This window comes from Syzygium oleosum, unplaced genomic scaffold (assembly GCF_021117445.2).
Source record: "Syzygium oleosum isolate NSW1041296 unplaced genomic scaffold, Sole_v2.1 Sole_v2.02, whole genome shotgun sequence".
In the NCBI taxonomy this organism is placed as follows: Eukaryota; Viridiplantae; Streptophyta; class Magnoliopsida; order Myrtales; family Myrtaceae; genus Syzygium; species Syzygium oleosum.
In genome coordinates this window covers 16,285,145-16,313,093 of record NW_026607486.1, presented here as the reverse complement: position 1 = coordinate 16,313,093, position 27,949 = coordinate 16,285,145, and the positions used below count along the sequence as shown (strand labels likewise).

Sequence of the window (27,949 nt, the reverse complement as noted above, 5' to 3'; positions counted from 1 at the left end):
ATTGTCTCTGTCTTTTTGACAAATGATGGATTTGCACAGTACTGCATAATCCCGCTAACCAATGGAACCCAAACTCTACATGCACACATACTACTGCATAAGTTTTTTTTTCTTATATCCTTTACGAGGAAATACTGAATTTGAATTGGGTTCCTCTATGTTTAGGGGTGCTTGGATCAAAATGGGCTGAAGTAACCTTATATTCTCAATAAGAATTTAGCCCAACCCTAACCCAACCGGTGTCTCTTTTCCCCTCTCCTGTAGCTTGAGGGGTAGTGGCGTCGGCATAGTGGCTAGAGGAAATGAGACAGCGGCTATTGGAGTTTGGTTAGATCGAGAGACACTGAAGATTTTTCCATTAGGTTTCTAAGTTGGAATTTTTCCTATGTAACTTGAGAATTAAGATGAATTAGGACATTGGATCTTTGCTATGCTGATGTGCCATCCATCTAAAGGAAGAAATTCAAGCCTATACGAGATGGATTAAGGTCTAAGTGGAGATCTCCTATAAAGAGATAAACTAAGTGGCGAAGATCTCAATTTTTGTTTGAACTCATTCCAATAAGTCGAACACTCATTACGTTATAAGAAATAGTGAGACTCCGCTTAATTTCAATATAAACGAAAGTTCTCATGTGGCTTTTATTATAATGGACTCCATTACCTGCATCGTTTTCAGGATTTTTCATACATTATATTTTTTCACATGTTATACTGTAAGCGAAGAAATAGAAACATAGGAAAACAAAGGTTAGAAAAATCACAAACGAAAGAGAGAGAACACAATTGCTAGAAGGAAAAAAGGAGTCCGTAATTCTACGCATTCTTTCAATTTATTAAAAAAAGTGTTAGTTTTACCTGTTTGGGTGACAAGTGTCACTTTCGAAGAGGGAAGGGGAACCCTCCACGTGTTTCCGGTCAATATAACGAGAATCACAGTCAAAATTCTTTTAAAATAACAAAAAAAATTAGGATTTACAAAATTTCTGCCATGGCATGTTTCATGGCTACGAGCTCATATGATTTATCGGAGAACATATCGAGTGCCAACATTATTTTCTTCGAACTATAGTGTGTGTATTGGCAGGACAGATGGGTTGGCATAATGTCGCGGTTTGTTCCCATCGATTTTTTTTTAAGAATAAATGTGATCATGGACTTGGTGTCCCACGAGTCCATTCAAGTTCACCCAAGCCAAGTAAGCCTGAAGAACAATATGATTGGGTCAATATAGTCTAGACTTGACTCGACATGAAAAATTCTACGAGCAACTTTTATGACGAAAATGCCTAGACAACATGCTATGCTTGACCTTAGAGCCAAAACCCTGCTTAAATTAGCCCAAATATCAGTGCTAGTCGAGATTCATTTCTTTCGAGAGAAAAATCAGGTGTTTTAGGAAACATTATAAAAGTTCTCTTACTATGCCATATGGTGATTTTTATCGATTATGGACCATTAAACACACGACTCTCACTTCTTCCGACCCAAATAGAAAATTGCCGCATCTCGATATTTTTTATTCAACAATGTCAGTCTTTTACCCATTTTTCACTTTCCAAAACTTCACCAGCTACCACAATGTCTATCTATTTATTTATTTATTTATTTGGTCGCTACAATATCTATTTATCTTGGTAATCACCTACTTTTTTTTGTTTCTAATGCATAAGCGCCAATGTGTCGTTCCACGAGTGACAACGTTGCCCTACAACTACAAATAAGCTTTTAATCGATTGTTTTTTTTCCTCATACGGCGGTTCTCATTTTATTTATCAGAATGGATATCTTCAAGATAAATATAAACAAATAAGAATCCCACAAATATTACGTCACGAAGTAGTTGCGCCGCACGTACTCGAATCGGTGCATTGCTACGCGAATGGCCGTATTTATAACCCGAACAAGCCCCACCCGAACCAGAGGAGAAGAAGAAGACTAGACTGGGGGACGTGTCCGTGCGCGGTACACGTGTCGGGCGTGGAGTGGCCGGTCAAAATAGCGAACGGATAGGATCCGACTCAACTCATCATTGGATGCTCGAATGCGAAGGCAGCTCCCCCCCTACTGTGCGTGTCTTAACCTCGTTTTGCTCCGATTGTAATAATCTCTACCGATACCCCACACGCGCGTAATCACTCATTAATCCCGCTACTAATTATAATCTGTCATTCTAATCCCCACCCAAAACCCCCTTCGTTTCGCTCTTCTTCTGCTCCCTCTGTCTGTCCGTCTCTCTCTCTCTCTCTCTCTCTCTCTCGAAGTCCCCAACAATGGCGACTCGTTCGCTGCTCCTCTCTCTGCTCCTCTCCTTCCTCCTCCTCCTCCTCCTCCTCCTCCTCGCCTCCCCGTGCCTCTCCGCCTCCCGCGGCTCGTTCCTCAAGCTCCCCCTCCTCCACCGCCCCTCTCCCCCCCGGTCCCTCTTCCGCCGCGGCCGCTCCGCCGAGTCCCCCGTCACCTCCGGCGCCCCCTTCGGCGCCGGCCAGTACTTCGTCGCCCTCCACCTCGGCACCCCTCCCCAGCCCCTCCTCCTCGTCGCCGACACGGGCAGCGACCTCGTCTGGGCCCGCTGCTCCGCCTGCGGCGTCGGCGGCGGCTGCTCCCGCCGGGCCCCCGGCTCCGCCTTCCTCGCCCGCCGCTCCTCCTCCTTCCGCCCCCACCACTGCTACTCCGCGTCCTGCCGCCTCGTCCCCCGCCCCTCCCCCGCGCGCTGCAACCGCACGCGCCTCCACAGCGCGTGCCGCTACGAGTACACCTACTCCGACGGCTCCCTGTCGAGCGGCTTCTTCTCCAGGGAGACCGTCACCCTGAACACGACGAGCGCCGAGGCCAAGACGGCGGCGAGGCTCGAGGGGCTCGCCTTCGGCTGCGGGTTCCGGGCGTCGGGTCCGAGTGTGACCGGGTTGAGCTTCAATGGGTCCCAGGGGGTCATGGGCCTGGGCCGTGGGCCCATCTCGTTCTCCTCCCAGCTCGGCCGCCGCTTCGGCAGCAACAAGTTCTCCTACTGCCTCATGGACTACACTCTCTCTCCTCCGCCTACCAGCTACCTCATCATCGGCGACGGCCCCGGAGAAGACAACGCCGCCCCCTCCTCCACCCTCGCGTTCACTCCGCTGCTTGCCAACCCCCTCGCGCCCACGTTCTACTACGTGGGCATCAAGCGCGTGCACGTCGACGGCGAACGGCTGCCCATCGACCCCTCCGTCTGGTCCCTCGACGAGCTCGGCAACGGCGGCACCATCGTCGACTCCGGCACGACCCTCACGTTCCTGGCGGAGCCGGGGTACCGCCTGATCCTGGCGGCGATGATGCGGCGCGTGGGGCTCCCGGCGGCGGGGAGTGCGCCGCCGGGATTCGACCTGTGCGTGAACGTGACGGGGGTCCGGCGGCCGAGGCTGCCGAGGCTGAGCCTCGTGATGGAGGGGGGGGCGGTGCTGGCGCCGCCGGTGAGGAACTACTTCATAGAGGTGGCGGAGGGGGTGAGGTGCCTGGCGGTGCGGCCGGTGGAGACGGAGCGGGGCGGGCTCTCGGTGATAGGGAACGTGATGCAGCAGGGGTACCTGTGGGAGTTCGACGGGGACAGGTCGCGGCTCGGTTTTTCACGTCGCGGCTGCGCCGCCGCGTCGTGACTCGGGCGGGTGGGGGGGGACTGAGTTCGGGCCTCCGAGTTTCAATGTTTTGGTGGGGTTGTGGGATCAAACTTGCAAAAATGATTTCTTCGGATTTTTTTTTCCACGTTTTTTTTTTATTTTATTATCATTTTTCGCTTTTTCTTACGATCGGAAAATTCACCATTGGACCGCACTTGCGAGATGGCAGCTTGGTTCTTTTGTATTTTCCCTCCAAGAAATATGTGAATTAGTTGTTTTCACTCACTTTTAATTTTTTTTTTGTCTTAGGCGCAATGAATCGGGTTTAAAGAGTATTTCCACAGTGTGACAAAAGTTATCGCGAGAAACGTGCAAAATGTTCAACAAATGAGCTATGTTCACCGAAAATTCTAAAACTTGTTATGAAAGTATAATTGTGTCCTTAAATTTGTAAAAACTGTAATTAAATCCTAAAACTTGTCAAATTAGTGCAATCGAGTTTTTCTGTTAATTCCGTCCAACTTGGCTAATGGCGTGACTTTTTTTTTTTAATATCACGTAACGACGTCGTTTTGGTTTAAATATGATTTTTAATACAAATTTATTTAAATTAAATTTTAAAAAAGCTAAAATAATATAATAAAAGGTGGGGCAGCGGCGGCGATGAGGGCGAATCTAACTCTCCCTTTTTTTCTCTTTTTTTATATTAATTTTAACTTTTTTTAATTTAATTTAAATAAAATTTGTATTAAAAATCATATTTAGACCAAAACGACATTGTTTTAGCCTTAAGTTTTGTGTTTTAGCCACACCATCGCCACGTAGGAGAAATAAAATATTTAAAAAAGCCAAGTTAGTATTTTCCGTTAGCCAAGTTGGATGGAGTTAACGGAAATACTCAATTGCATTAATTTAACAAACTGTAGGACTTGATTGCATTTTTTGTAAGTTTTAGGACTTCAAGTGCACATATCCCAAAAAAAATGATCGATCGTTGGATGACAAAGCATATGTCGACTGTCAGATCAAAATATGTTGTTGTCGATTATCGTGTAAGACCTCGTGACGTGATATCGAATGGTTGTAGGTTTGCTTATAGACTGTAGTTGATACTAAATAGAACAAGCTTTTAATATATATTTCGTATAAGATCTAAGTAATGAACAAGCAATGTAGGCCCATCATATATGTAATAAAAAAATTATGGCATGTATTTTATTAATAATTGTACCTTAATATTTAAAATTTATTGATAAGATTAGTCCAAATTTCTAATATAGGACACATAAATGGTATAAAACTTGCAAGTAAAGTGATATGATATAACAAACAAAACTCTAAAACTCGTAGGCTCGACTTGAGTCCACCCAATATCGCCTAATGAGCAGCTCTATTTTTAACTCTTCTTGCTGGTTAAACCTTTTGAAAAAATAACTTCATCTCTTCAAATAATTTATTGTATTTCACGGATTTACTTTTTTTGATTAAATTTGTTTTGCCTAATCTGAATCCGAAACTCACGAAACTATCACATCACTAAAATATTGACATGTGAACTTTACATCTCTTTTCCGACCAAAAAAAAAAAAACTTACTTGCCTTTCATAGTTTTCTGAAATTCAAACAACATTGCGAAAATTTGGTGGGAAAGTAAGAATAAAATTTATGGCTTTGCCCTTAAGATTTATATCCTCGTTTGCTAAAATAAGAAGACTACTACCACGCTTTCTATTTTGGTACTTTCGATCGGTCCAACGCGAGGTATTGTCATCTCGAGCGAGGGAGTGAACCGTGTGATTGAATTTGTAATAGAGTCGGAGGTTCGATCCAACTTTTTCAAATAAATGAGGGTAAAAGTCAAATGGGATCTGACATTTCTTGTTTTTTGATGGTTACTTTTATTATTTGATTATCATATCCACCTTGTTTATTATTATTATTATTATATTTTATTTTGGTCAGCATGTTATCAGACCTTGTTTCAATCAACAGAGTCATCTCTTCGGTATCCTATCATATGATGGTGGGCAACATTTGATCTGATTTTTTTTCTGTCAGAAAAGATTGCATCCCAAGTTTCATCAGGACACAAAACCTCACTTATTGGAAAAAAGTTTACTGTTGAAAGAAAAAAAAATTGAATTGTTCGCAATGTTTATGTACAAAGTTAGAGATTAGGCATAGGAACCTGCGAATCCACGTCGTCCCATCTCGAAATGAGCAAATTTTCCTTGTGAAATTGTATTGCGAGGAATTTGAGAGGGAGCGGGGGAGGGACAGTGTTAGTCCCACCACACCTAATCTACCTTGTTATAAATGTTGAGAAGACATATGTTAATGTATATAAATAACGAGTTATGCTCATTATGGGCAATCGGTTTCAGGGCGAGTTGGTTTGCACCCTGGAACCGGGAACCGAACCCAAATGGTCGATTCATAGTTTGTGGAACAGGGAATCGGCTCACCTAATCTTGGAATCGGACCGGATCAATTCAACCGGTCTAACATGGTTCCGGGTGGGTTAGCAACAGGCGGTGATATCTTTCTTTCATTTTTTTCTTTTTTTTCCAATTCCCTGCAAGTGTTGCATAGTCAAAACTACTATACAAGTGATGTTAATAGAACTAATCGATAGCTTAGCATTAGAGCTGGGAGATTAAGAGCTCTTAGATTGCATCAATGAATTGTAAAGCTCTTATAATGATGAAGCATGCGTGAGTTCATAGTATGTCTACAAGAGAATAAGCTCGTGATAAGCTCAACATGATGATTATCTCCACGAACAAAGCTACAATGATCATCAAAATTAAAAACCGGATCTAAATTCTCGTTTTTTAGTGTTTTAGATCTTTAATCAGTTAAAATCTCGATGGAAACACGCTAAATGTGTGATAAAATATGATCAAGTGTCATTAACTTCAAATAAAATGTACCAACTTTTAGTTAAAATAGTGTACTATACAAGTGATGTTAATAGAACTAATCCCGCCCCTGCCCCCACCCTCGCCTCAGACAAGGCAATGACGGAGCAAAGCTCCGCCCCATGCTTATCCTTGGATAAAGCAAAGACATGAATACATATGTACATGCATTGGAAATCTATATCTAGATCTATATTTACCGATATCGGCGATGAATATTGAGATAAATAATTAGTAGGGTTGGATATTAATCATTTATGGGAATTTTCTTAAATTGGCTTAGATGGTAAATGAGTTTGCTCATCTCTTTGTGGTCTTTGGCTGAAGCCTTATTAGAAGCGCTCTAGAAATAAAAATCTCGATTGCACCAGGCCAAAGCGAGGAAGTGCGCCTTTAAAATGGCCCGGGGATGCGGATTTGTCAAGGTGCATCGAAACCGATCCGGACCGCAAACCACTAAACCGCAAGAGAAAATTCCTTGGGAAAAAAATGTACGTCAAGAAAGTTCAATAATGACACAAATGTTAGTGAGCAAAGTAGCCGTTGGAGTCAATTAAATCAACTTAAGTCTTCCTAAATTAAGAAGACACCTACTAGTGCGTACTTGCTCCTCCTAGTTTTTACCCCATATGTTATCAAATATATTTCATACCAATTACGACTACTCATCGAACACAACACACCTCCTCGAACCTTTTCTCCATTTGAAGATTGTTTTCATTATACGTCGCGAGTCTAATCGATCCTTACCTCTTACAAACACTCCAGGGACTGACACAAATAGTTCCCGACGACGCGATCTATAGAGTGCGATTTAGTCTTAATGAAATCGGAACCCGATTGACACGAAGAAAAGTAAGGTCCATTGTATACGCACATTAAATGGCTTCCCTACCCCAGCTACATGGGCATGGAGAGTCATTGCTTTGCAGATCTATGTCTCAACTCCCGGCAGCAAAAAGTACAGATCCGCATTAAATCGTGCCACGCTCATATCTCAACAGGAGCCCCACCATTCTCTAAAGCCTTCACAATTTTCATATGCTTTTTCTAGACATTAAATGTTGAAATTAGCTGAGACTCATGATGGACCTTCCAACGAACTACATAAGTTTTCTTTGTTTGTCTTTTTTTTTTTTTTAAAATTATTCTTGCTGCATTCGAGTTTGATCATAAGTGGGGATTGAGATTGGGATCGAGATCGAGAGCGACCAAATGAATTTCGGGTTGATTCGTCTTGTCTCGACGTTGGTGGGCACGAATGGCTCGGACACAAATCGAATAAATCATCTCTCTATGTCTAAAAGGTGATTTTGGGAGGGGGGCCAACGATTTCTGTGGAGACAGATGTCGAGATGGGAGTGAAGCAAGGGCTGTTTCTCTAATTACCCCCTCACATGAATTCCCACCACGTCGCTCTCTACCCTATTTCTTTCGCAAAGATTCGGAATTGATAGATGGAAAAGGGAGCACCCTTTCGCATTTGAAATGAGGACCGGGGGGATGCCGGCGTTGAAAAGTTGTAGAACGATAGTTTATTAGATCATGTAGCTAAAGACAATCGCACAAACTCGACTCGGTCCGATGGGGCTTATACCTTGCCAGGTCGAGGATCCATGATTTAAGGGAAGCTCGCGGGTGCTCTTATAGCGGGTCCGATCGGTGCCCGGTAGGTTCTAACCTCGGAGGACCCGGAGGTCAATGCCTCCTACCCGACCCGATGCGAATCAACACCAAGGATGATTGACCGTTGTGTATATCGAGATATGAGAACAGCACCTATTGGTTAGCTTGATTGAGATAGGTATGAAGAAATGACCGATAGCGAAGGACTGATTGGGCAGAGGCACGAGCGAGTTAGTGGAACCTGATCACGGTTGCTAACTCAAACATCATAGGGTCCTCCAGAAGTCCAATCCAAGAGACTTCTTTCCTTCATTGTGCCCATACTCCAGACCGAAGACTTCTTCAGCTCGGACGGTTCGGCTTGTGGAATTCGAGCATCGATATTAAACAATATCCTCAACCGAAAAGATAGTAAATACATTAATTTGGATAAATTAAATATTCAAGAGCGGCCCGACCCAAAAAAATAAATTATATTCAAGCGCAGAAGAACGAATCTAGCCATCATGTTCTTTTACAAATTGACATTTTCCAGAATCATCCTCATAGCTGCTCGTTTCTCGATGTACATTTTAGGGCTCTTTCTTGATGGGAACATTTAGGAGTGTTATTGGGGTCAGATCAATCAAAGCTCGAACGCCTTTTCAGGTCACATGACAGGGGACATGTATGGTGTCTCGTGTCGTCACTCGCAAGTGGAGCGCTGGATGACCCCCTCCCAACTCCAAGTTCCTTCCAACCTCGTGCAAGTGACTATGTGAAATCCTTTCTCTCTTAGATGAACCCTAAACCTTTGGGCCAAAGTTCATCTACAGCTACACTCTCTGTATGCTGTCCTCGTCACAGATGATGCAGGAGACATGTTGCACTCTCACAATAGTAAAGCCCATGGACACATGAAGCTTGAGCAATAGTGAAGAAGCACAGTCGAGAATCAAGTTCATGTTCGCAACAATGGCATTCAGCCCATGGGCTTCTTCTTTCCTTTTTAATGATTACTTTCCAAGTTTCTTTTGCTCCTTTTAGACTTGGTAATCATGCAGGCTTGGGCGGATTCGGGTTCAGGTCGTCTGGGTCCGCATTATTAAGCGGGTCATTTTTTCGGGGGCCGGTGCTGGATCAATCCATTCCCGACTCTATTCAAACCGAGTCGACCCTATTCTAACTCAATTTCTTTTTTCTTTTAATATGCAACCGTTTCGTGTCAATAAGTATCTTCAATAAACCAATAAATGAAAAGTTTATGTATAGATAACAAATTTGCGATGATTTTACAGAACTGCAGAACTAGTTCACACGACACATCATAATGACAAATGAATAGCATTTGAAAGCTTTCAAATGTCTAAAACGCATAAGAAATTTGATCTCATTAAGAAAAAGATAACGTTGAAATCAAATATCGCTTTGAGTGCTGTAATTTTAAACAACAAAGGAAAACATGAATGAAATGTTAATGAAATAACGCGTCGACTTTTAACATGAGGCCATCCAATCTTAACTTTTAATGAAAACAAAGTGACACCTTGATGACATAATATAAATCATACATTTCTCCAATATACTACATGTATCTTAGCTAACAAGAAATCTACGATTTTGGCTATTCCGACTCTCGACCGTGACTATAATGATTTAAGCCATACGAGAAAAGATAGTTCACAAGTCTAGTCAAGATTATTTACGTCGTACATTAGTAGCTTTCTTTCTCTTTTTCCCTCTCCTGGCACATGCCATCGCATTGATCTCAAGCAATAACCATGACCCTACATTCCACATTGTGAAGAAACCAAACACACCTAGACAATTTTGTTCAGGCAATGATGGATTCTGGTTCAGTTGGCCAAGGACAGCTACAACCTTATGGCTCACAAACACACTGCATCATTGCGTCTATGTGGAATATGTTTTGGACTGTGTTGCAGCTGAGCCCAAGGGGATGAAGTACGACTAACCATTGGCAAAGCTAATAATGTTGTGTGTGGTACTGTCTTTTCAGGGGGGAGGGGGGTGAGTGAAGATCAGGCTTGGAGGTAAGTGGAACCGAGGAGGTAAAAAAAAGTGAAAGTTGTGTAGAATTGCAACTGAGTTAAAGACTCTTGACTTTTTAGAGGAATCAATCAAGAGCAGGGATGAAATTATGTGTGGAGGAAAAAGAAGTTATGGTAGAAGAAAAAGAGTTGGAAAGTTCTCATTATGAGTAGTAATTCATGGATCTAATCTTTGGTGGGATTTGTTGATGATGGATGTATCATAGCAAATTGTGTTGCAACCCCAGACCAAAAACTTACGAATGTCGATGAAATAGTGACGCTAGGAATGACAATTCAAGTTAAGTCGTGGATCGGTTTATATGGTTAAGTAAAAAATAAGACACGCTAATAAAAAGATAGTTTGAATGTGACCCGTAATAGCGGAACTAACTATCACCATCAAACGTACGTTTTTTATGTAACATAAAGGACCCATTTCACATGATGGCTTAAAAGGTCTTAGGTTCATATCTACCAATCACAAAATAAAAATACAAACAAAGATCTTGAACTGATCGACATATGCGTGAACAATTAGCCAAATCGACAAATTGGTCCACAAGATCAAAGAAAGCCCTAGGAAGGGTTTGGTGAATTCAGAGAGTCAACATTATCTAATTGCTAATTAATCATGTCACCCATTTAGCTAATGCTAATCAATCATGTCGCCCAACATTCGGACGGAAAGTGTCACAGATACACTTCTTCTGGGGGGGGGGGGGGGGGGTGTCTTCATTGATCTGAGATTCTGAAGTCGCTTTTTGTCTGTTTGTCTTTTTTTTTGCAGGGGGGAACGAAAAGTGGTTTATCACGTTAATCATTGATTAAGCGGCTTGATCGAGTTTAATAAAATGGGGGCCTGCCCATCCCCTAGATTAAGCATGGCACTCCTCGCAATGATGCGTAGCATGTGCATCTAAATGCAACGCAGATCGGCGATGAGTGATTGGTTAAACATGAAAGAGATTACATGATTTTGCCATACATACACACACATATATATATGATGACCCGCAATTGAGAAAAAGTATTAGAAAAGTTCTAAATCTATTACATTGGTGCAAAGGCGATGCTCGTCGAGAACTCCCCTTGCCAGATCTGGCGAGGCCAGCCCTCGCCCAGGCTAGTGCGGCGTCACCGGGTGTTGCCCGGGCGAAGGCGACGCCCGACGAGGGCCGGCCTCGCTAGATCTGGCGATGGGAGCTCTTGTCGGGGCTCGCCCTTGCCTAGCCAGGCAAGAGTGGCTAGCCCGCCCGATTATTTGCAAAAGCAAGAAGAAAGGACAAAAGAAAACATAAAATATAATTAAAAAAATAAAAATTATTAAAAATTATTCACGTCAGCGTCGGCAGTGCCATGTAGGCCGCCCGGCATCCATGTCAACAATATCCGACCAAAATTAGCCGGAAGGACTGAATTGGCACCAGGTTAAAATGTTTAGGACTAAATTGACACAAATACAATAGGTTCGTGACTTTCCGACACTTTTCCCCTAGATAAATAAAATTGCTAAAGTAATGTACTACGATGTTCATATCCTCTCTCTCTCTCTCTCTTTGGTAAAACTGAATTATCAATATATTTAGCAAGATTTAATTACCATCAATTAATTTTCTATTAAATGAATTAAGTAACCCATCCCTTATGTACCAGCTTAAGTGAATTTTAACAGATTAAGTCGATTCAATTTAAGGTTATCAAACAAGTTTAATCTCATTGAGTATTGAATTCTTAACTTTCAGCGCTTAATTGGGTTATCAAATTATGCCCTTAGAAAGTACGATCAGATTCCAACCAAAGTATAACTGCAGGAGATCCTTTCACAAACTTCGGACGAACCGTCGTGCATGAGAAACCGAGTTATCTACGAAAAGCTTTCTGTTCGTTGGGTCATGTATTATAAAGCGGTATCGCAGTATGGTCCTAGAGCAAAAGAGGTACACAATGATAGCTATTCGTAGTCGATCATGGCGTGTGATTCAATCAACAAACAAGCACCCCTCTTTGCACCGGCATGCTTTCTACACGAGTCTTGACTTAGGTTTCAAGAAACCAACCAGCTAGCTGAAATAGCCTTCTTTTGCGAGTCAAGAATCAAAAGGTGGGGGATCAAAAAGGGCACACCACCCCCCCGCATTCTCTAGACAAAAAAGTTCTTCGCTTTCGGCTTTGGGACAAATGAATATTCAGTATCATGCGTCGCTTTTTTGGTACTTGCCAGTATAAATATATATACATATATGATATTAAAGTGATTGGGTGATGACAATAGTAACGAGATCATGTAACCCTTGGAAAGTTTTTCAACGACATTTCCATTTTTTTTGGTCAAACAAAACTTTTTCTTCATCTGTACTTATTTATATTCTTTCTTAGCTAACCCTAAAATTACTATTTGCGTTCAATATGTTGTTATATATAAATGGATGAGATAGTAAAGATGGAATGATGTCCTCTTGAGAATTTTTCTAATGATTTTAATTTTCTTCCAAACTCTGCATTTCAATGGATTCTGCCTTCCAAATGAACTCGAATCAATGGAAATCAGCAAACATGACATATTAAATGAATGACAAGGGTGCTCGAAGAATTTCTTAGTTAGAGGTTTACTTTCCTCAAGATCCACATTTTACTTTTTCTACTCTTACTATTGATTCAACATTACTTTTGAGCTAACCTTATTTTCGTATTAAATAAGTTGCAGCACAAATACAAATTTAATGAAATAAGTGCACATAATCAGTGATTAATTAATATAAGTGAATTCAAGATGTTGACACAGTTAACGAAATTTTTATTTTAAGGTTGGATAAAAATTACTAATCTCAACATTCATGAAATAGCATTCCACTATACATCACACAGCTAGAGCGATTTTTGCATATCTAATTATATTTCGCTATTCCGTTATTTGAAGCGCTTCAAGTCTATCGAAACAAATTCCGATGCAACGTGGTTGAAAGATCTCGTGCATCTACACCGGCTAGAGTTTTCATTATTATATATTTGAAAAGGTGCGTGATTAAGGAATATGAGGGAACGCAGTGTCCCACTTTGGGAATACGCTTCATGGAAACTTGGGCATATTCTTTTGACTCTACATGAGCCCAAACTCAGACAAGGGAATAAAAATCGCCTCTCTATGATTGAGACTGCTCCTACTTATGAACTATCTATCTCCCTCAGGAGTCAGTGCATCATTCCTGCCGTGTTCTCATCTGTCTGGTTGGGCCATATCTTTTTCTTTTTGTTTTAATTTTTTTTGTTAAAGAAGCTTGCATAATTTTAACCCACCATTTATCTTTTGGCGTGATGAATAATCAAATATCGATGAAAGACAGATATATATCTAATCAAGTGTGTTTTGAGTGGTCCCTTTCGGCAGGGAGGGTACCAACACTTGTTTTTTAGTGTGGAATTTCTCAGTGAAAAAGGCTGTGATTTTGTTCGGGTCCCAGTGGGAGATCTCCTTTGATTTGGCAGGAATTGTGGCCGTCCACGTTGTTGACTTCTTACCTAGTGTTGAAGCACAATCAAAGGGTCTTCATCTGCCTTCCTTTCTTTGACAGGAGATGAAGCGGTCCTCCAAATTTTCAGTATCTGTCCACCCCCGGATCTGCAATCACGTAGAAAGGTTTAACTTTGCTTCTTCGATGGGAAAAAAAAGAGCACATTGTTAGGGCTCTTTTCGCAACAAGTTTCCCCTATGCTTTAGGTCTTGCTCCCTCATTATTATAGTTGTCTTTTGTTAGAACAAAATAAGAGAAAATTGGGTCAACTGTTCTCCCACATTCAAATTTCAGGTCAACATATTCTCATGCAGGAGTGTTTGTACTTCTAAGGAACCTAAATCTCGAATTTTAACGACGAGGGTCACTACCAAAAAAGGGTTTCAAAGACATGTCGTCCCAAAACTGCAAAAGTTGTAAGTCACTAACGAGGAATGAACTCTCTGGTTCTGATTGGTTGAGTTCTAGTTTCTTGGATTGCTAGGTTCGGCTTCTTCTAGCTCTTGGACCAAGCTGAAAAAGAACTTGTCTGGCAAATGTTTTCGAAGCTTTTCTGGTGTATAAAGTCTCATTCTTCTTAACTCAGCAGTCAGCGCGTCGTACGCCTACTGCTTTTGACCCTCCAAGTTATCATCCTTCATGTCCACTTTTTACATGTCGTCAAGTCGAAAACAGTGGCTGATTCCTTTTCGCATATGTGTACATGTATGGATGTAATATGTCTATATCCACATGACGAACAGGGGGTGTAGCTGGGGGCTTGCGTCCAAATTATAATTACATGCAAATTTGGGTTTTTTTTTTTGTATAGAGCAACACATCGTATGATGTTCTATTTTGGGGTATGCAACGGGACCGAATTTACCCGGGAACCAGACCGGCCCACCTAAAAAACCGGTCCGGGAACCGGTTCTTGTTTGAACCAGTCCGGGAACCGGTTTCATTTTTGGGAACCGGTTGGAACCGGTTCGATTCCCGGTTCCAAGTAAAAACCCACCTAGGAACTGGACCAGTTTTTAAGCTAATGTAAAAAAAACCCTAGCATCACTTTAGACTAAAGTCGCGAGCGCCTCCTCAGTCTCTCTCTTCACGAGTCGCCTTCTCAATCGCCGCACGGCCACAGGAACGCAACCCAGCTCGTCTTCTCTCGTCACTGGCGACTTTTTGGCCAAATCTAGGTAGGGACCTACGGTCAACCCCTTTACGTGCCCCGTTTCGGGCTCGCTGGACCGGACTTCGTCGTCGTCCGGTTTGTGCGAGTCTCGGCCCCTTCGTTTGTGTGTTGGTGTTTTGGGTTGTTGTTTGTTGATTGTCGTGAGTCCCGGCACAAGTCGAAGCCTCAATCGGCTCGGTTTTTCTCTCTTAGCCGGTGCACCCAATCTGTTCGTCAAAATGCCTAAACTAGTTTTGTCCTTGTGTTCTTCATTTTTGGCCAAATTTGAGTGCCCGTGTGTTGTTTTGTTCCTTTGATGAATTATGTCATCGCTCGTGTTCTCGTTTTATCTCGTCTTCGCCTATTCCGTGTTGTGTGCATAGATGGCCGTAGGTGGAGGCCCTCGATTAGTGTCTTGTGGTCGTAGGTGGTGGCGTTCTTGAACGTAGATGCTGTGTGAAAAAATGAAACTTGAAAAGGAACCAAAAAAAAGGTTCTCGGGTAGACCTTGGAACCGGACCTAAAAAACAGGGTCTAGGAAAAACAAGGTAGGTTCTAGATTCTAAAAATCGGGAACCGATTATAACAGGGTAGGTTCCAGGTTCTAGGTCTGGATTGCTCACCCTGGAACCGATCACCCTAAGTTCTATTGGCTTGTCAGCTTGTCCACAATTTTCACTTTATATAGAGTAACAAACACACGCATATAGTGATGAAGTCTATTCGGTTATCTTGCTATTAAATGGTCAAAGCATGCGATGAAAAATTAGACTATAGTGATAGAAATAAAAAAAAGAAATCCAAGGTAGAGTAAACGAACATAAACAAAACGTGTTATTTAATTCGATATGCCCAAGGGGTGAACATTACGATTCCCTATCCAGGTGACAATCACTCGCGCATGCACCTATTAACAACTTAAAATGTCCCATACATTTACCATTAAGCGTTAGACATATATTTGATTTTGCATGTCCATGTCAGCTGGATTATTACTATTGAAAACTTTCCTAATTCAAGTAAGTTTTCTAGCTTGGGTAGGTTTCTTAATGTGGGGTCTCCTATTTTGGATCCAATTCTTTTTTATATAAGAAGTGGGTTCTTCATGAAGAGTATTCAAGAGGAGCTTGTACTCGTGAATTACATCGCAAGTGTTTAAAGTCGTGAAAATCTTGTATTAAGATTTTATGTAGTTCTTTTGTGAGATTGATGGATTATTTTGTGATAAATTGTGAGGGCTAAACACTTGTGGGTTATTGGATGTGTAATTGGGCGGTGGGAAACACTGAGAATGTTTGAGTGACCTAAGTGTGATTGTAGTCTCTGATTTATTACTTGATATATAGTGAAATTCTATGATACTCTCCCCATGTACGAAGATCACACCGATTGAACCACATAAGCTTGGCCGAGTTGTTACTGTTAGTAATTCCTCCGAGCCAAGAAACTTGACGTTTGATGAGGTTTGCGATTTATTTCCAATTGAGGGCATATGTAGTGGAGAGTTTGATGAACTTGTGTATGTTGTTTTAGTAGGTGAAGGTAGAGGAATAATTAGTACTCGTATTAATAGGAGTAGTGTAAAATTACCTCAAGTTGAAGAACGAGAAGGGTAAGGGAATTAAAATTAGTCTATATATGATGTTGCGGCTATAGCTGATAATAATTCGGATAGTATTGATTATGTCTTGTTTGTCACCAAGACGGATAGTATTGATTATGTCTTGTTTGTCACCGAGATGGATAGTATTGATTATGTCTTGTTTGTCACCGAGAATTCATCATTTGACGGATAGATTATGGATTCTTGTTGTTTGTTTCACGCTATACCATATAGGAACTGATTTACTACTTATTAATGCATGGATAATGGTAAATTGAAATATTGGAATAGCGTTGAGTGCAATGTTGGGTATTGGCTATGTTAGAATTAGAATGCATGATGGTATCAAGAAGACATTGACTAAAGTGAGGCGCATTCCAGAATTAAAGAAGAACATGATTTTCTTGAGTGCCCTAGATTTAATCGGGTGTCAGTATACTTTAGAATGTGGAGTTCTAAAGGTTGTTTGATGTGCCTTGGCAATTATGAGAGGAATCAAGTACAATGGCTTGTATGAGCTTCGATATGAGATAGTGAAATATTTCGCCGCGGAGACGATAGATACATCTGTTCGAGAGTCTATTGTGGCATATGTTACATTGGCGAGGGAATTTTGAAAGTTGTAAGTGAATAAAATTGGCTACATGATCATGTTGCTAAAGAACTTAATATATGTAGGTGCTGTAACTTGAGCAAACAATGAAAAGTGTAGTTCAATACAACTGTCAAAGAAACCATGAAGATTGTAGAGTTGGTTTACTTGGATGTTCGCAGTTTATCGCAGTTTCCTTCAAAATAAAGTACAAGATTTATGCTAACAGTTGTGAACGACTACTCGAGGAAGATTTAAGTGTTTATATTGAGGCACAAGTTTGATGTTGATCAAGCAGTTTAAAGTTTTGATCGAAAAGGAGACTGATAAAATGACCAAGTATGTGTGGACTGACAGTAGCATAAAGTTCTGCTCCGAGCTGTTAAACGAATTCTATATGAAGAAAGGCATAGCGAGACATTGTACTTGTGCCAGTGAACCACAACAAGTTGCGTAGTTGATGAGTAAAACATTACTAGAGATGGTCCATAAAATGCTATATAATGCTAGTATGGCTAAAATATTTCTAGCGAATACGCTTAATACGATGAGTTACCTGATGAATGGATCTCCATTGACCGTGGTTGGATGCTAGACTTTAAAAAAAGTGTGGTCAGGTAAAGTTGTTGATTTTTTTTTTTTTAGAATATTTAATTGCCAGTGTTATGTTCGAGTGAGTGATGGTAAGCTCGATAAGAGGGAAAAAAAGCATATATTATTAAGCTATACATAAGGTGACAAGGTTATCGATTTTGGTGCATGGAATTATATTCACCTGTTGTCAGCAAAGAAATTGCATTTAACAAGTCTTCGATACTTCTGGGAAAGAGTGATTGTGACACTACTTGTACGGATTTGGACGGTATTCAGATCGATGTAGAGTTACAACTAGAAACTCCTGAGGGCACGAGGACTAGCGTGGTAATCAAGATAAACAGTGCTTGTAGCGAGATGGAGCTTGTAGAGCTAAGGGTTTCTATAACTGCTGAATTTGACAAAATGCGTATTCGATCTTCTAATAGATTTAGATGTAATGATGTTTTACTTTATTTGTGGTTAAGAAGGTTGTGTCGAAAAATATTTGTGGAGCAATTAAAGGTATAAGTGGAGTTGTTGTTTTAATGAGGTTCATGACCATAGCAAAGTTCAAGCGAAGCTTAGACTTGAAAGATGTCTAGGATGGTTGAGCCCATGAGGGGTTGTGGAAGAGTACTAGCGAAGTTTGGACTTTAGTAAGGAGATTGTGACTTGATGCGTCAAGGTGGAAATTGTTGAAAATATGTCGAGTTGGAACCTGAAAAAGAAACTTTTCTAATTAAAGTAAGTTTTTAAATTCGGGGTCTCCTATTTTGAATCCAATTCTTTTCTAAATAAGAAGTGAGTGTTTTTCATGAACAATATCCAAGAGGAGCTTGTACTTGTGAATTACGTCTCGAGTGTTTGAAGCCATGGAAATCTTGCATTGAGATTTTGTGAAATTGAAAGATTATTTCATAAGAAATTGTGAGCGCTAGATACTTTGTGGGTTATTAGGTGTTACTGAGGACTAGAAAATAATGAGGTGTTTGAGTGACTTGAGTACGGTTGTAATTTTCCGTTGCATCGCTTGATCTATAGTGAAATTCTGAGCTACTTTTCTCGTGGATGTATGTCACACCGACCGAACTACGTAAATTTAGTATCCCATTTATTTTTTTCTTCTATCTATTTAATTATTCGGTCGCTTGTTTCCGCAATAGTTGCAATGGTAGATGACTCTCGCACAATTCAGAACGAACACGGAGCACAGCCGAATCACGATCGGTACAGATAATGTGGCGTTGATGATAGGACTGCATGGGGCTGCCTGAAATCATTAGATATTGTAGGTATGTAACCATAACATGTACGAGTTGGTTTCATGTGAGTGCAAGGGTGATCTTCTCTATATACCTTTCTCTGCTCCCTCGTTTACAAAACAGAAAAGTAAAGAAAAGAATGACAAAGTCGTGCCCATTCATTTCTACTGGACCACACGATTCGATCACACTGCGTTTCAATAAGTACAAAAGTAGTAGCCACACAGCCACTGGGCTGAACCTGAGCTTTATATTTCAATTATTCCTCTCTATTCTTCCCTCCTCGCATGAATTATTAGCAGCACTCAGTGGACCCCGACCCTTCATTCCTATATATTAACTTTGTTCATTGCACTGATGATTCCTGCTAGAGAGAGAGAGAGAGAGAACAAGAAGTTGGGTTATACTGTAGTGCTGACTGCTGTCATGTATATGTATGTAAGAACCTTAAATAAGCTTAATGAAATAGTACTTATATCTTGACTTAATGCCGCCACGAATCATAATATCATTAGAAGAAGTTGATTAGTGGGGTTTTTTCTAGGACGTGTTGCTTTCGTTGAACTTCTTTTTCCCTTCGCTCGGAAGTTGATAGCTACGCATGACTGTTGAGAAAGTGAGGGTTGGGAAACTTGCAGCTACCACTAACCGGACTTGAGATAGAGTTATCACGTCGATGACACGGTGTTTAGGGATAGAAATCGCATTCTTGGGGATAACTTGTGATGTTATTTAGACCATGTTTGTTGTTTCAGAAGTTTAACCGTCCGGGGGCGAGTTTCACAAATAAAATAGATGTTTAAATTGAGTTTCATAGGTAAAATACATGTGAAAGTAACCATATCAAATAAATAGACTGCGAAAGGAAATAACTAATAACACAAGTATTTGTGAAATGATAACGCCAACGACGACAACAACATGAGAGTAACAAGCGGGAAAAGGTTCGTAAAGAGTATTGCCATTCAAACTAGGATAATTGTCCAAAAAGTCCAAAAATTATTGTACGTCGACCAATTTAGTCATAATCCTTTCAATTGTGCCAATTTAGTGCTAAACCTTCTCACGATTTGCCAATTTAATTATTCCGACCAATTTTCCCCGGAAATCATTGATGTGGCCGCAGGCAATCCTGCATGGTGTGGCTGGCAACTGGCGCTGACATAGACAATTTATGCATTTTTTAAAAAAGCTTTTCTAAATTTTTCCCTTTATTTCTTTCTTGTTCCTTTTTTTTCTTTTTCTTTTTCTTTTCCTTTCGCTTGCGGCTGGTGACTGGCCACAGGCGAGGGTCGCCCTGGCGGAGTGGCTGCGGGTTGCCCTTTTGAAAAAGTGTACTATGATTCAAACCTGTGGCATGTGTCATATGATACCAGGTCGAATAGTTTACCAAAAAAAAAAAACGTAAAACGTAACCATAAAAAAATTAGTCTAAAATTAGTACATTCCTTAATGAAAGGGTTCATTGATACCACAAATATTTCAAGTTCTTATTTTTAGATTTCAATATTATCTCTTGTTATTAATAGGGATATGATATATTTTCTTGATCTGTAAGTTCTTTTTTTAATATATTTCTAGGATTGCTTTAATCTAGATAAGCAATTATGAGAATACTGTTGCCCGTTTGAACTTGGTACTTTAGGAAAATTATCTTTTCTTTATTTGGAGGTTACTCAAAAGGGTCCAAGGTTACACCTATATACTCTGAGCATACTTGAGTTATTGAATAAAGTTTTTTTCTTGGGAATTGTCCCTCATTTATCTTTGTCTTTTTTTTCTCCCGGGATAAGTATAATGGAAGTCCTAAAACCTGTCACAAAAATTCAATTGAGTCCTAAAACTTTTAAAAAGTGCAATCAAATCTTAAAACTTATCTTGAAAGCGCAATCGAGTCATAAAACTTTTAAAATGTGCAATCAACATAATGACTTGATTTGATCAATTTGATAAGTTTTGAGACTTTATCACACTTTTTGAAAGTTTTAGAACTCAATTGCATTTTCGTGATAAGGTTTAGAACTTTCAATATACTTATCCCTTTTTCTCTCTGTCCTGTTGATGGATTCCAAGGTTGGTGAGTGATCAAGGAAGTGTTATATATCCTTGGAGTGGCGTACCAAGGTGGTATTTAGGCTTGGAGATCTTGATTATCCAGTCTCTTCTTTTCTAATCCTCCGTATAAGGGTTTCTAACCTCGCCATTCGCCGAGACAGAATATCTTTTTTCATTTGTTTGCTGTTCCACACGCCCTGGCTATCCTTACTTTTACGCCAACTTATGATTTAGCCGTGCTTTCCTTTGTTGTACTTAAAACATACATAAATCTAAGAAAGTACATAAAATCTAACTAATATTGCACTTTACTGTGAAGAACGAAAAGTTTGCACATGCATTGCTGCATGTTAGGGTCTGCTCTCGCTTGATTAATCATTGGAGGGAGAAAGTGCATAGGAGAATCAACCAATTAATTTTCATAAGGCGTCCATTGTCATCAATTCGAACATGCTAAATATATCTATCAGGGCATGCGGATTCGCGTGCCGTTGAGAGTGGCTTCGAGAGAACGTGTGCGTTTGGTGATTCAAATTCAGATCCCATGTTAGAAATAGATGGACAAAATTGAGTTTCGCTTTTCGGGGAACCAACCCTAGGTTAATAATTTTCGTTTAACCAAGATCTATCTTGCCCAATGAGAAGTTTTCATAGGCATGGATTTTAATAGGTATCTAACTTTTTGTCTTCTTATTTCAAAGCTTCCCTCTTCCTGCTAAACTCGAGTTGGTGAGTCCGAATTGAATCGAATAACTCAAATTACTCATAGGTTGGAGAGTATTATATATGTTGTGCCGATTTTATTCCGTAATTGGTGATCACATGTAATGCAATCCAGGCCCGTTGCATCGGGACCCAAAAAGGACCTATGGATGTTGATCGTGACGTGTAGCATTACAGTTCAGATGGTGAGGTACAGAAGGGTTGGTGTAGCGATGGACATTTCCTATTGGACTTTGATTCCTAATGCCTTTGGTGGGCTTATCTTGTTCCTAAAAATATTTCAAACATGCCATAAAATATGGATTATTATACCATGCTCTACCAGCGTAATTCCAAACTCCGCAAACAGCGTAGTGAGATTTCTCTCTTTTAATATATAAGTTAATTAAAGATCTTGTGGACCATTCACGTGAGGATACCAGGAGGGAACGATTTTTACCAAATCAAAGGTCAATCAAGATCTGCAAATCCGGAGCATAATTACTGCAAAGAACACGAAAAGGAGGTGTGATGGTTGAAGGTGAGTTGAGCTTCATGAACTCTTCAATCGTGAAGGTCATCCTTATGCTCGAGTTCACCCAGCAATGGCATTTGGTCGTGTCCATCTAGTGCTCGAGCGCCATTATTACTTCTGCAACTCCCGAGAAAAGCGAAGAATTTCTCAAAATTTCTCCTCGTGCTTTTTTTCTTTTCTTTTGCCGATACTTTTCGCAGTTCGTATTAACAAATTAAGCTCAATTGCATAGCCTTCTTCACATGCCATTGCTTGATTCTGTGCACCTTCTTCTTTTTCCTTTTCTCTAGTCCAAATCTGTGCTCAACTTCACTAAAAATTTCAGGGTTTTTTTCCTCTTTTCAAATCCACTGGTCTAGTTGTTCTTTATGGCCAAAGATTTGAAGGTTTGGTCAGAGGAGAAATTATTATCTAGATCTGCAGTGTCTCCTCTCACGAACGTCGTTTCGCAGTGTTGGCTTTAGAAAAAACAAAGGAAAGATGTCAACAACGTTAGCCTGGAACTCAATGGGGACACACGACAGCTTGTTGCCCATCCATGCATTAATGTAAACCCGATTATTATTAACTCGTTTCAAAAGTAAGCCGTCATTGGCCCTTTTCTTCTACTTCTTCTATTTATTTTTTTTTGGCTAGAATGAACCTCTGATCATGTGAATGAGAAGGCAAGTGATAGATTTCTAGACTCGTGGTAAGGTGATCCTTCCAACTCAAATTGAAGTCTTAAATCCATAAGAAACGGGAGCTTGATCCAATATTCAAATGTTTTAACAAATACGGTCGGAAGCTCGGAAGGCATTGAGACATCCTCAACCTCAACTTTGAGACAGACACCAAAGAAAGATAGTCCCACCCGAGCAATGCCGTCAGCACGATATTGTCCATTGACGTGAGGTTGGCGTTCGGCACCATCGAACATCCTCACGGCTCCAAACTACGATATGCTAATTTGAATTCGTACAAGCATTTTCCTACTAATGTAGCAATTCATTTCCAAACTGTGTGGAATCAGAGATAAGTCCAACTCTTAACAAAATGGACATATAAACTTGGGAAAGGTTACGTATATTATTGCAGACCATGCTGGCCAAAAATAAATGCGTGGATATTGTTGTCACGTAATAGTGCTTGTATATGCAAAACAGAGTTGTTCGACAAACCTGAAGTCACGTTCTGACGACTAATCCGAATGTTGACGAATGATCCGAGCCCAACGAATTCATGTTATGTCCTTAAGACATTTTGTCCCCTCTACCGGTACCCAAGGTTGTTAAACAATTGTCTCCCAGGATAGAACGGATCGCCTTTCCAAAGAAGCGGTACTTCTTCAAAGGAAATATTCGAACGCAACTTCGCAGAATAATCGCACAAATGACAATGATGAAGAAAGTGCAGTGCGGAAAAAATGAAAATGTGTAGGGAGTGTCGGGAAAAAAGTCTCGCGGGAATAAAATGCCACCAAGAGTCACCACATTGAACAGAACAGTTCGGTTATATATAGCGAAAATGAATAGTCGTGAGCAATGAAGGCTCACTTGAACCGAAGCGGTTTTCGTTCGGGTGAACCGAACCTCACGAACATACATGTATGTTTGTCCAAAATAAAAAAATAAATAATTTCGAACAAAACGTGTCTGTTCGGGAAAAAATAAAAACTGATGGAATGGGCCCGGGGCCGGACGGACAGCAGCGCGCGGGGGGACTGACCTAGCTTGGCGTAGGTCCTCTCCCTTCCACAAAAGTGGGGTACCCCTTGGGGCCCAAATCCATTTGAGAGGCTCATCTAAATAAACCATCTCCCATCACAACTTCTATCCAATATGGGACTATTTCCATCCACACTTCTCATTCACAATTTATGGATTTTGGATATTAAAATCCCAACAGATATTACATAAAAACATGGACAACTTGTACGACATCCAATATCATCTCTACAACATATCATGAGAACAATCCTCAAAACGAAGCAATCGCACCACGTGGCTCACATATTCACATAATCTTCTACAGTCTTATTTGTTAAATGCGGACGTCATGACAGCGTGGGGTTGATGTCATGATAAACCCCACAAGCTAGGGCTTCGCTTCTCGTGGGTGTATGTTTGAGATAGTGGAAGGTGCTATTATCATCAAACCTTTGAAACTTTGGAGAGATGTAAATTAGTAGATTATAGAATTGAATTCGAAAAAAGGGGTGAAAAAAGATGAAAGCATGGGGACCAAATCGAAAAGTACCCATGCGTGCTCCCGGGAAAAAAGATTTTTCTATTTATATATATTAAATAAACTGAAAAATAATGAAAACGAAAAGAGGGTCTCGTCTTCTTCTCTCAGCATCTCGACATGCCAAATAGCAGCATAGCGGAGGGAGAGACACGAAAGAAGAGGACTGGCCTAATGAGCCCGTACTGTTCTTATTTTAACTGAGTTGAAGCTCCAAAGCAAGATGGCGCACATTGGAAATAAATAATGTCAATATGGCATGGATTTGTACTGGGGAACGATACAATATATCCATCGATTGTATTATATAACAAAGGTATGAAAAGTTTATATTCTCAATAAGATTTATTAAGTGAGGAATAGATTCTCGATATGGGATTTAATCAATCTTCCATAAGTCTTAAAAACTAGTGATTTTGCAGGAAAGGAAAAGAAAAAAGAGACATGAAATGCTCAATTCTATAGTATTTTATAGTTTTTTTCGCGCGCGCTTTCAGATATGATTTTATTTTTTAAAAAAAATGGAGAGAAAAAGGAAGTTACTTTTCAATCCTCAGAAAAGAAAAAAAAGCTTATGAAAAGGTCTGAATGGCTTTAATGACCTTAATTATTTTAGAGATTAAAAAGTCGAATGTCTTATCTTAGACGTAATGTAGCTTGAATCATCTTAGCGTGAAATGTCTTGCGACACAAACACGCACAATCTCTGTCTGAACCCTATTATGCTGTTAAAAGGTTAAATGAAAAGCGAGTAGGTTTAATGATTTCTTGTTATCGCTTTTGTTAGCCAACCTGATTATGACTGTGTAATTACTCAGACCTTGCTGGTCAAGAGAGCTTCGAGGCGATGATCACCCCTTTTCATGCCCTCTTTTTCCTTTTCCTTCTAATTATCATTAATATTATTATTTTTTTTTTGGCTTTTTGCCCCTTGGTTTTTTGCCAAAAATAATACACTGGGGACAATTGCTTCTTCACCTCTTTAAGCCAAACCAGATTACAATAAACAAAATAGAAGGAGTGCATGCAATTTATTAGTTTATGAGGTGTGGAATAAAGCAGTGATTGTATTGAAGGCACGGGCTACCACGCCACATGTTTATAAATATAGAAAAAAGAGAGAAAGAGAAGTGGCCAGAAACATAATTATTTGCATTGTGCTTTGGCCTTCTCTTGCCTTCTTAACTTGATAGGAGCAAGCAACTATGTGATTTCCATAACTTTAAAGTTTTCTTTTTCCCAGTGTAATGGAAGGAAACTTACCTATAGAGCATGAAGAAGGGGCACGAGTAGGGATGAACTTTGTTAACGAGTGATCCGGTATACTTCGTTAAGTATAATATAAGAAAATATTGCATTATCCTTAATGCATTTTTTCCTTTTTTTGTTGGATTAACATAGTTTATAATTGAATTTTTCCTTATAATGTCTGCTTAGCAAGTGTCTTAAAAGTACTCATCTTAGGGTTTTCACTGAATTTTCCGTTTTTGTCCATAAGGAAATATCCCATAGACAATAGATGGTAGATACACATGCAATGGATCTAAAAAAATTAGCAATACTTCTTTTAGGAGTCACATTTATCTGGTGTGACGAGAGAAACAGATGAGTGACAATAATCTTTTGAAACTCCTAATTACATACCCACTAGGGAAAAAAAATCTTCTTGGCGTTGTGTAGTCAGATGATATTCAAAACAAATTCTTATCTAATGGTCGAGGAGATTTTCTCACGAGATCCCCGAGCCTTGAGAAGGGTTAGCGTCGAGAAACATACCAAAGACAGGTTAAAATAGGGAGGATATTAGAGGAGGAACGGACAATTCTAATATATCTGGATGCCGAGTAGCAAGCGAGGAGTGTCTAGTTACTTGTTTTGGAGATTTTCTCAATTGTTCGTCGCTCTGGTCAATAGTAGTGTTAAATTCCAGATGTTCAAAATTCCAAAAGTCTCCCAAAACGAATGAAATATTGGGGTATTTATTGTGATAGGACTAAGATGATTAGCTGATAGGATTATGCCATGTGGCAAACCTGTTATAGGGAAACAAAAAAGGTAAGGCTACCATGTGTCGAAGGACATGAGCCAATCACGGGCTATCACGTGTTAGGTGGACCCGGGCAACACTAACCCCACTAAAAAGGGTTAAGGATAGGCCGAGTTATCCCTAACCAACCCTGCTCCAAGCACATCAAGCTAAAACTCTCTAAAAAATCCAAAATGGACAAGAACAGCCAAGGTGTGCCGCCTATCCCAAGTCATCCTTGCATTGAGCAATGCTCACATGAAGTTTATTGATGTAATTAATCAGATATATTTTCACTCAAAAGCTCAAACTATTAACTTATATCAACCACTTTATGAACTGCCTCACAACATATTTGCGCAACTTCTATTTCACTAATGTTTTCAATATTCTTCTTTAAAGACATTATAATGTCAATGAATGGATTAGCCATTGTTTCGCCAATATTTCCACATATGCATTTTTAGGGACATTATAATGTCAATGAATGGATTAGCCATACTCGGGCAAAAAGCTTGGACAGATAGAGACACGGGCACTCCATTTCATTCCAACATTTTGAAAACCTAAACAATCATGCAAAATGAACATCTCCTCCAGCATATATCTCTTGCTGAATACCCAATTCACCTTTGTATGATATCGTTGCTGGAATTGGTGGGTAGGGGCCTTTTTGATTGAGATGTAAGTAATTCTGTAGCTAGCACAGTGTGTGCCCTTGTCTCTATGAACCATAATATACAATCACTCTCTCTCTCTCTCTCTCTCTCTCTCTCTCTCTCTCTCATGAGTGTATTGACCTGCTGAAAACGAGAAAGTTATACGTGGAGAAACTGTTGAGGAAGGCCGAGGGAGAGAGGGGGAGAGAGAGGGTGGAGTGTGTTCCAAGACACAATGATTACAAGGTCTTGGGATGGCGTGGAAATAGCGAGCTGAATATGGAAGAACGTGGGGGCTTGACCGAGGTAGGAAAGGTGGCTACGATGCCCCCCCGGCAATTAAAAAAATAAAATAAAATAAATTGACCGATAAACAAATAACATACAAGCAAAACAAAAGGAAAATTAAAAGGAAAAAGAGAGGGAGAGAGAAAAGAGAATGATAGATAGAACATAGCTTCGCCTTTTATCATGACGATGCACCAGCCTTTTTCGAGGCTTCGGTCGGTCGACAATCTGTGTGTTGCCTTCACTGTGCTTGCTTTGTGTTTTAGCTTCTCTCTCTCTCTGACCTACGCTCATGTGTTCACAGAATGTAATTATACGCATTGAACCAATCACAAAGCAACATATTTTAGTATTCTTTCCGAGCATGTAAACAGGGGAGAAAAGAACGAGAAAAAAGATCACCCCACCACCACCACCACCAATATCTTTTGATAGCTACATGTATATATTGATGGAGAATGCCGTAAGAAGAAAGGAAAGTTGAGGCCCCCTAGACTATATACTTAGAGTGGTGCAAATTAGAAAAATCAAAACGCGAAAAGAAAAGAAAAAAAAGAAAAGACAGAGGGAACAAAAAGATACCAACAAAACCC

At 40.2% G+C, this 27,949-nt stretch overlaps 1 protein-coding gene across 1 annotated transcript; it reads left to right on the top strand.

The window, feature by feature from the left end:
- Nucleotides 1–2,162: 2,162 nt before the first annotated feature.
- Nucleotides 2,163–3,875, top strand: LOC115670279 (aspartyl protease family protein 2). The gene has a single exon (XM_030591518.2). The coding sequence runs from the start codon at nucleotides 2,274–2,276 to the stop codon at nucleotides 3,627–3,629; it is 1,356 nt and encodes a 451-aa protein (XP_030447378.2). The 5' UTR covers nucleotides 2,163–2,273; the 3' UTR covers nucleotides 3,630–3,875.
- The last annotated feature ends 24,074 nt before the right edge of the window (nucleotides 3,876–27,949 follow it).

Bases quoted from the DNA above. Each gene is read 5' to 3' on its own strand.
- LOC115670279 (XM_030591518.2), top strand. From the start codon at position 2,274: ATGGCGACTCGTTCGCTGCTCCTCTCTCTGCTCCTCTCCTTCCTCCTC.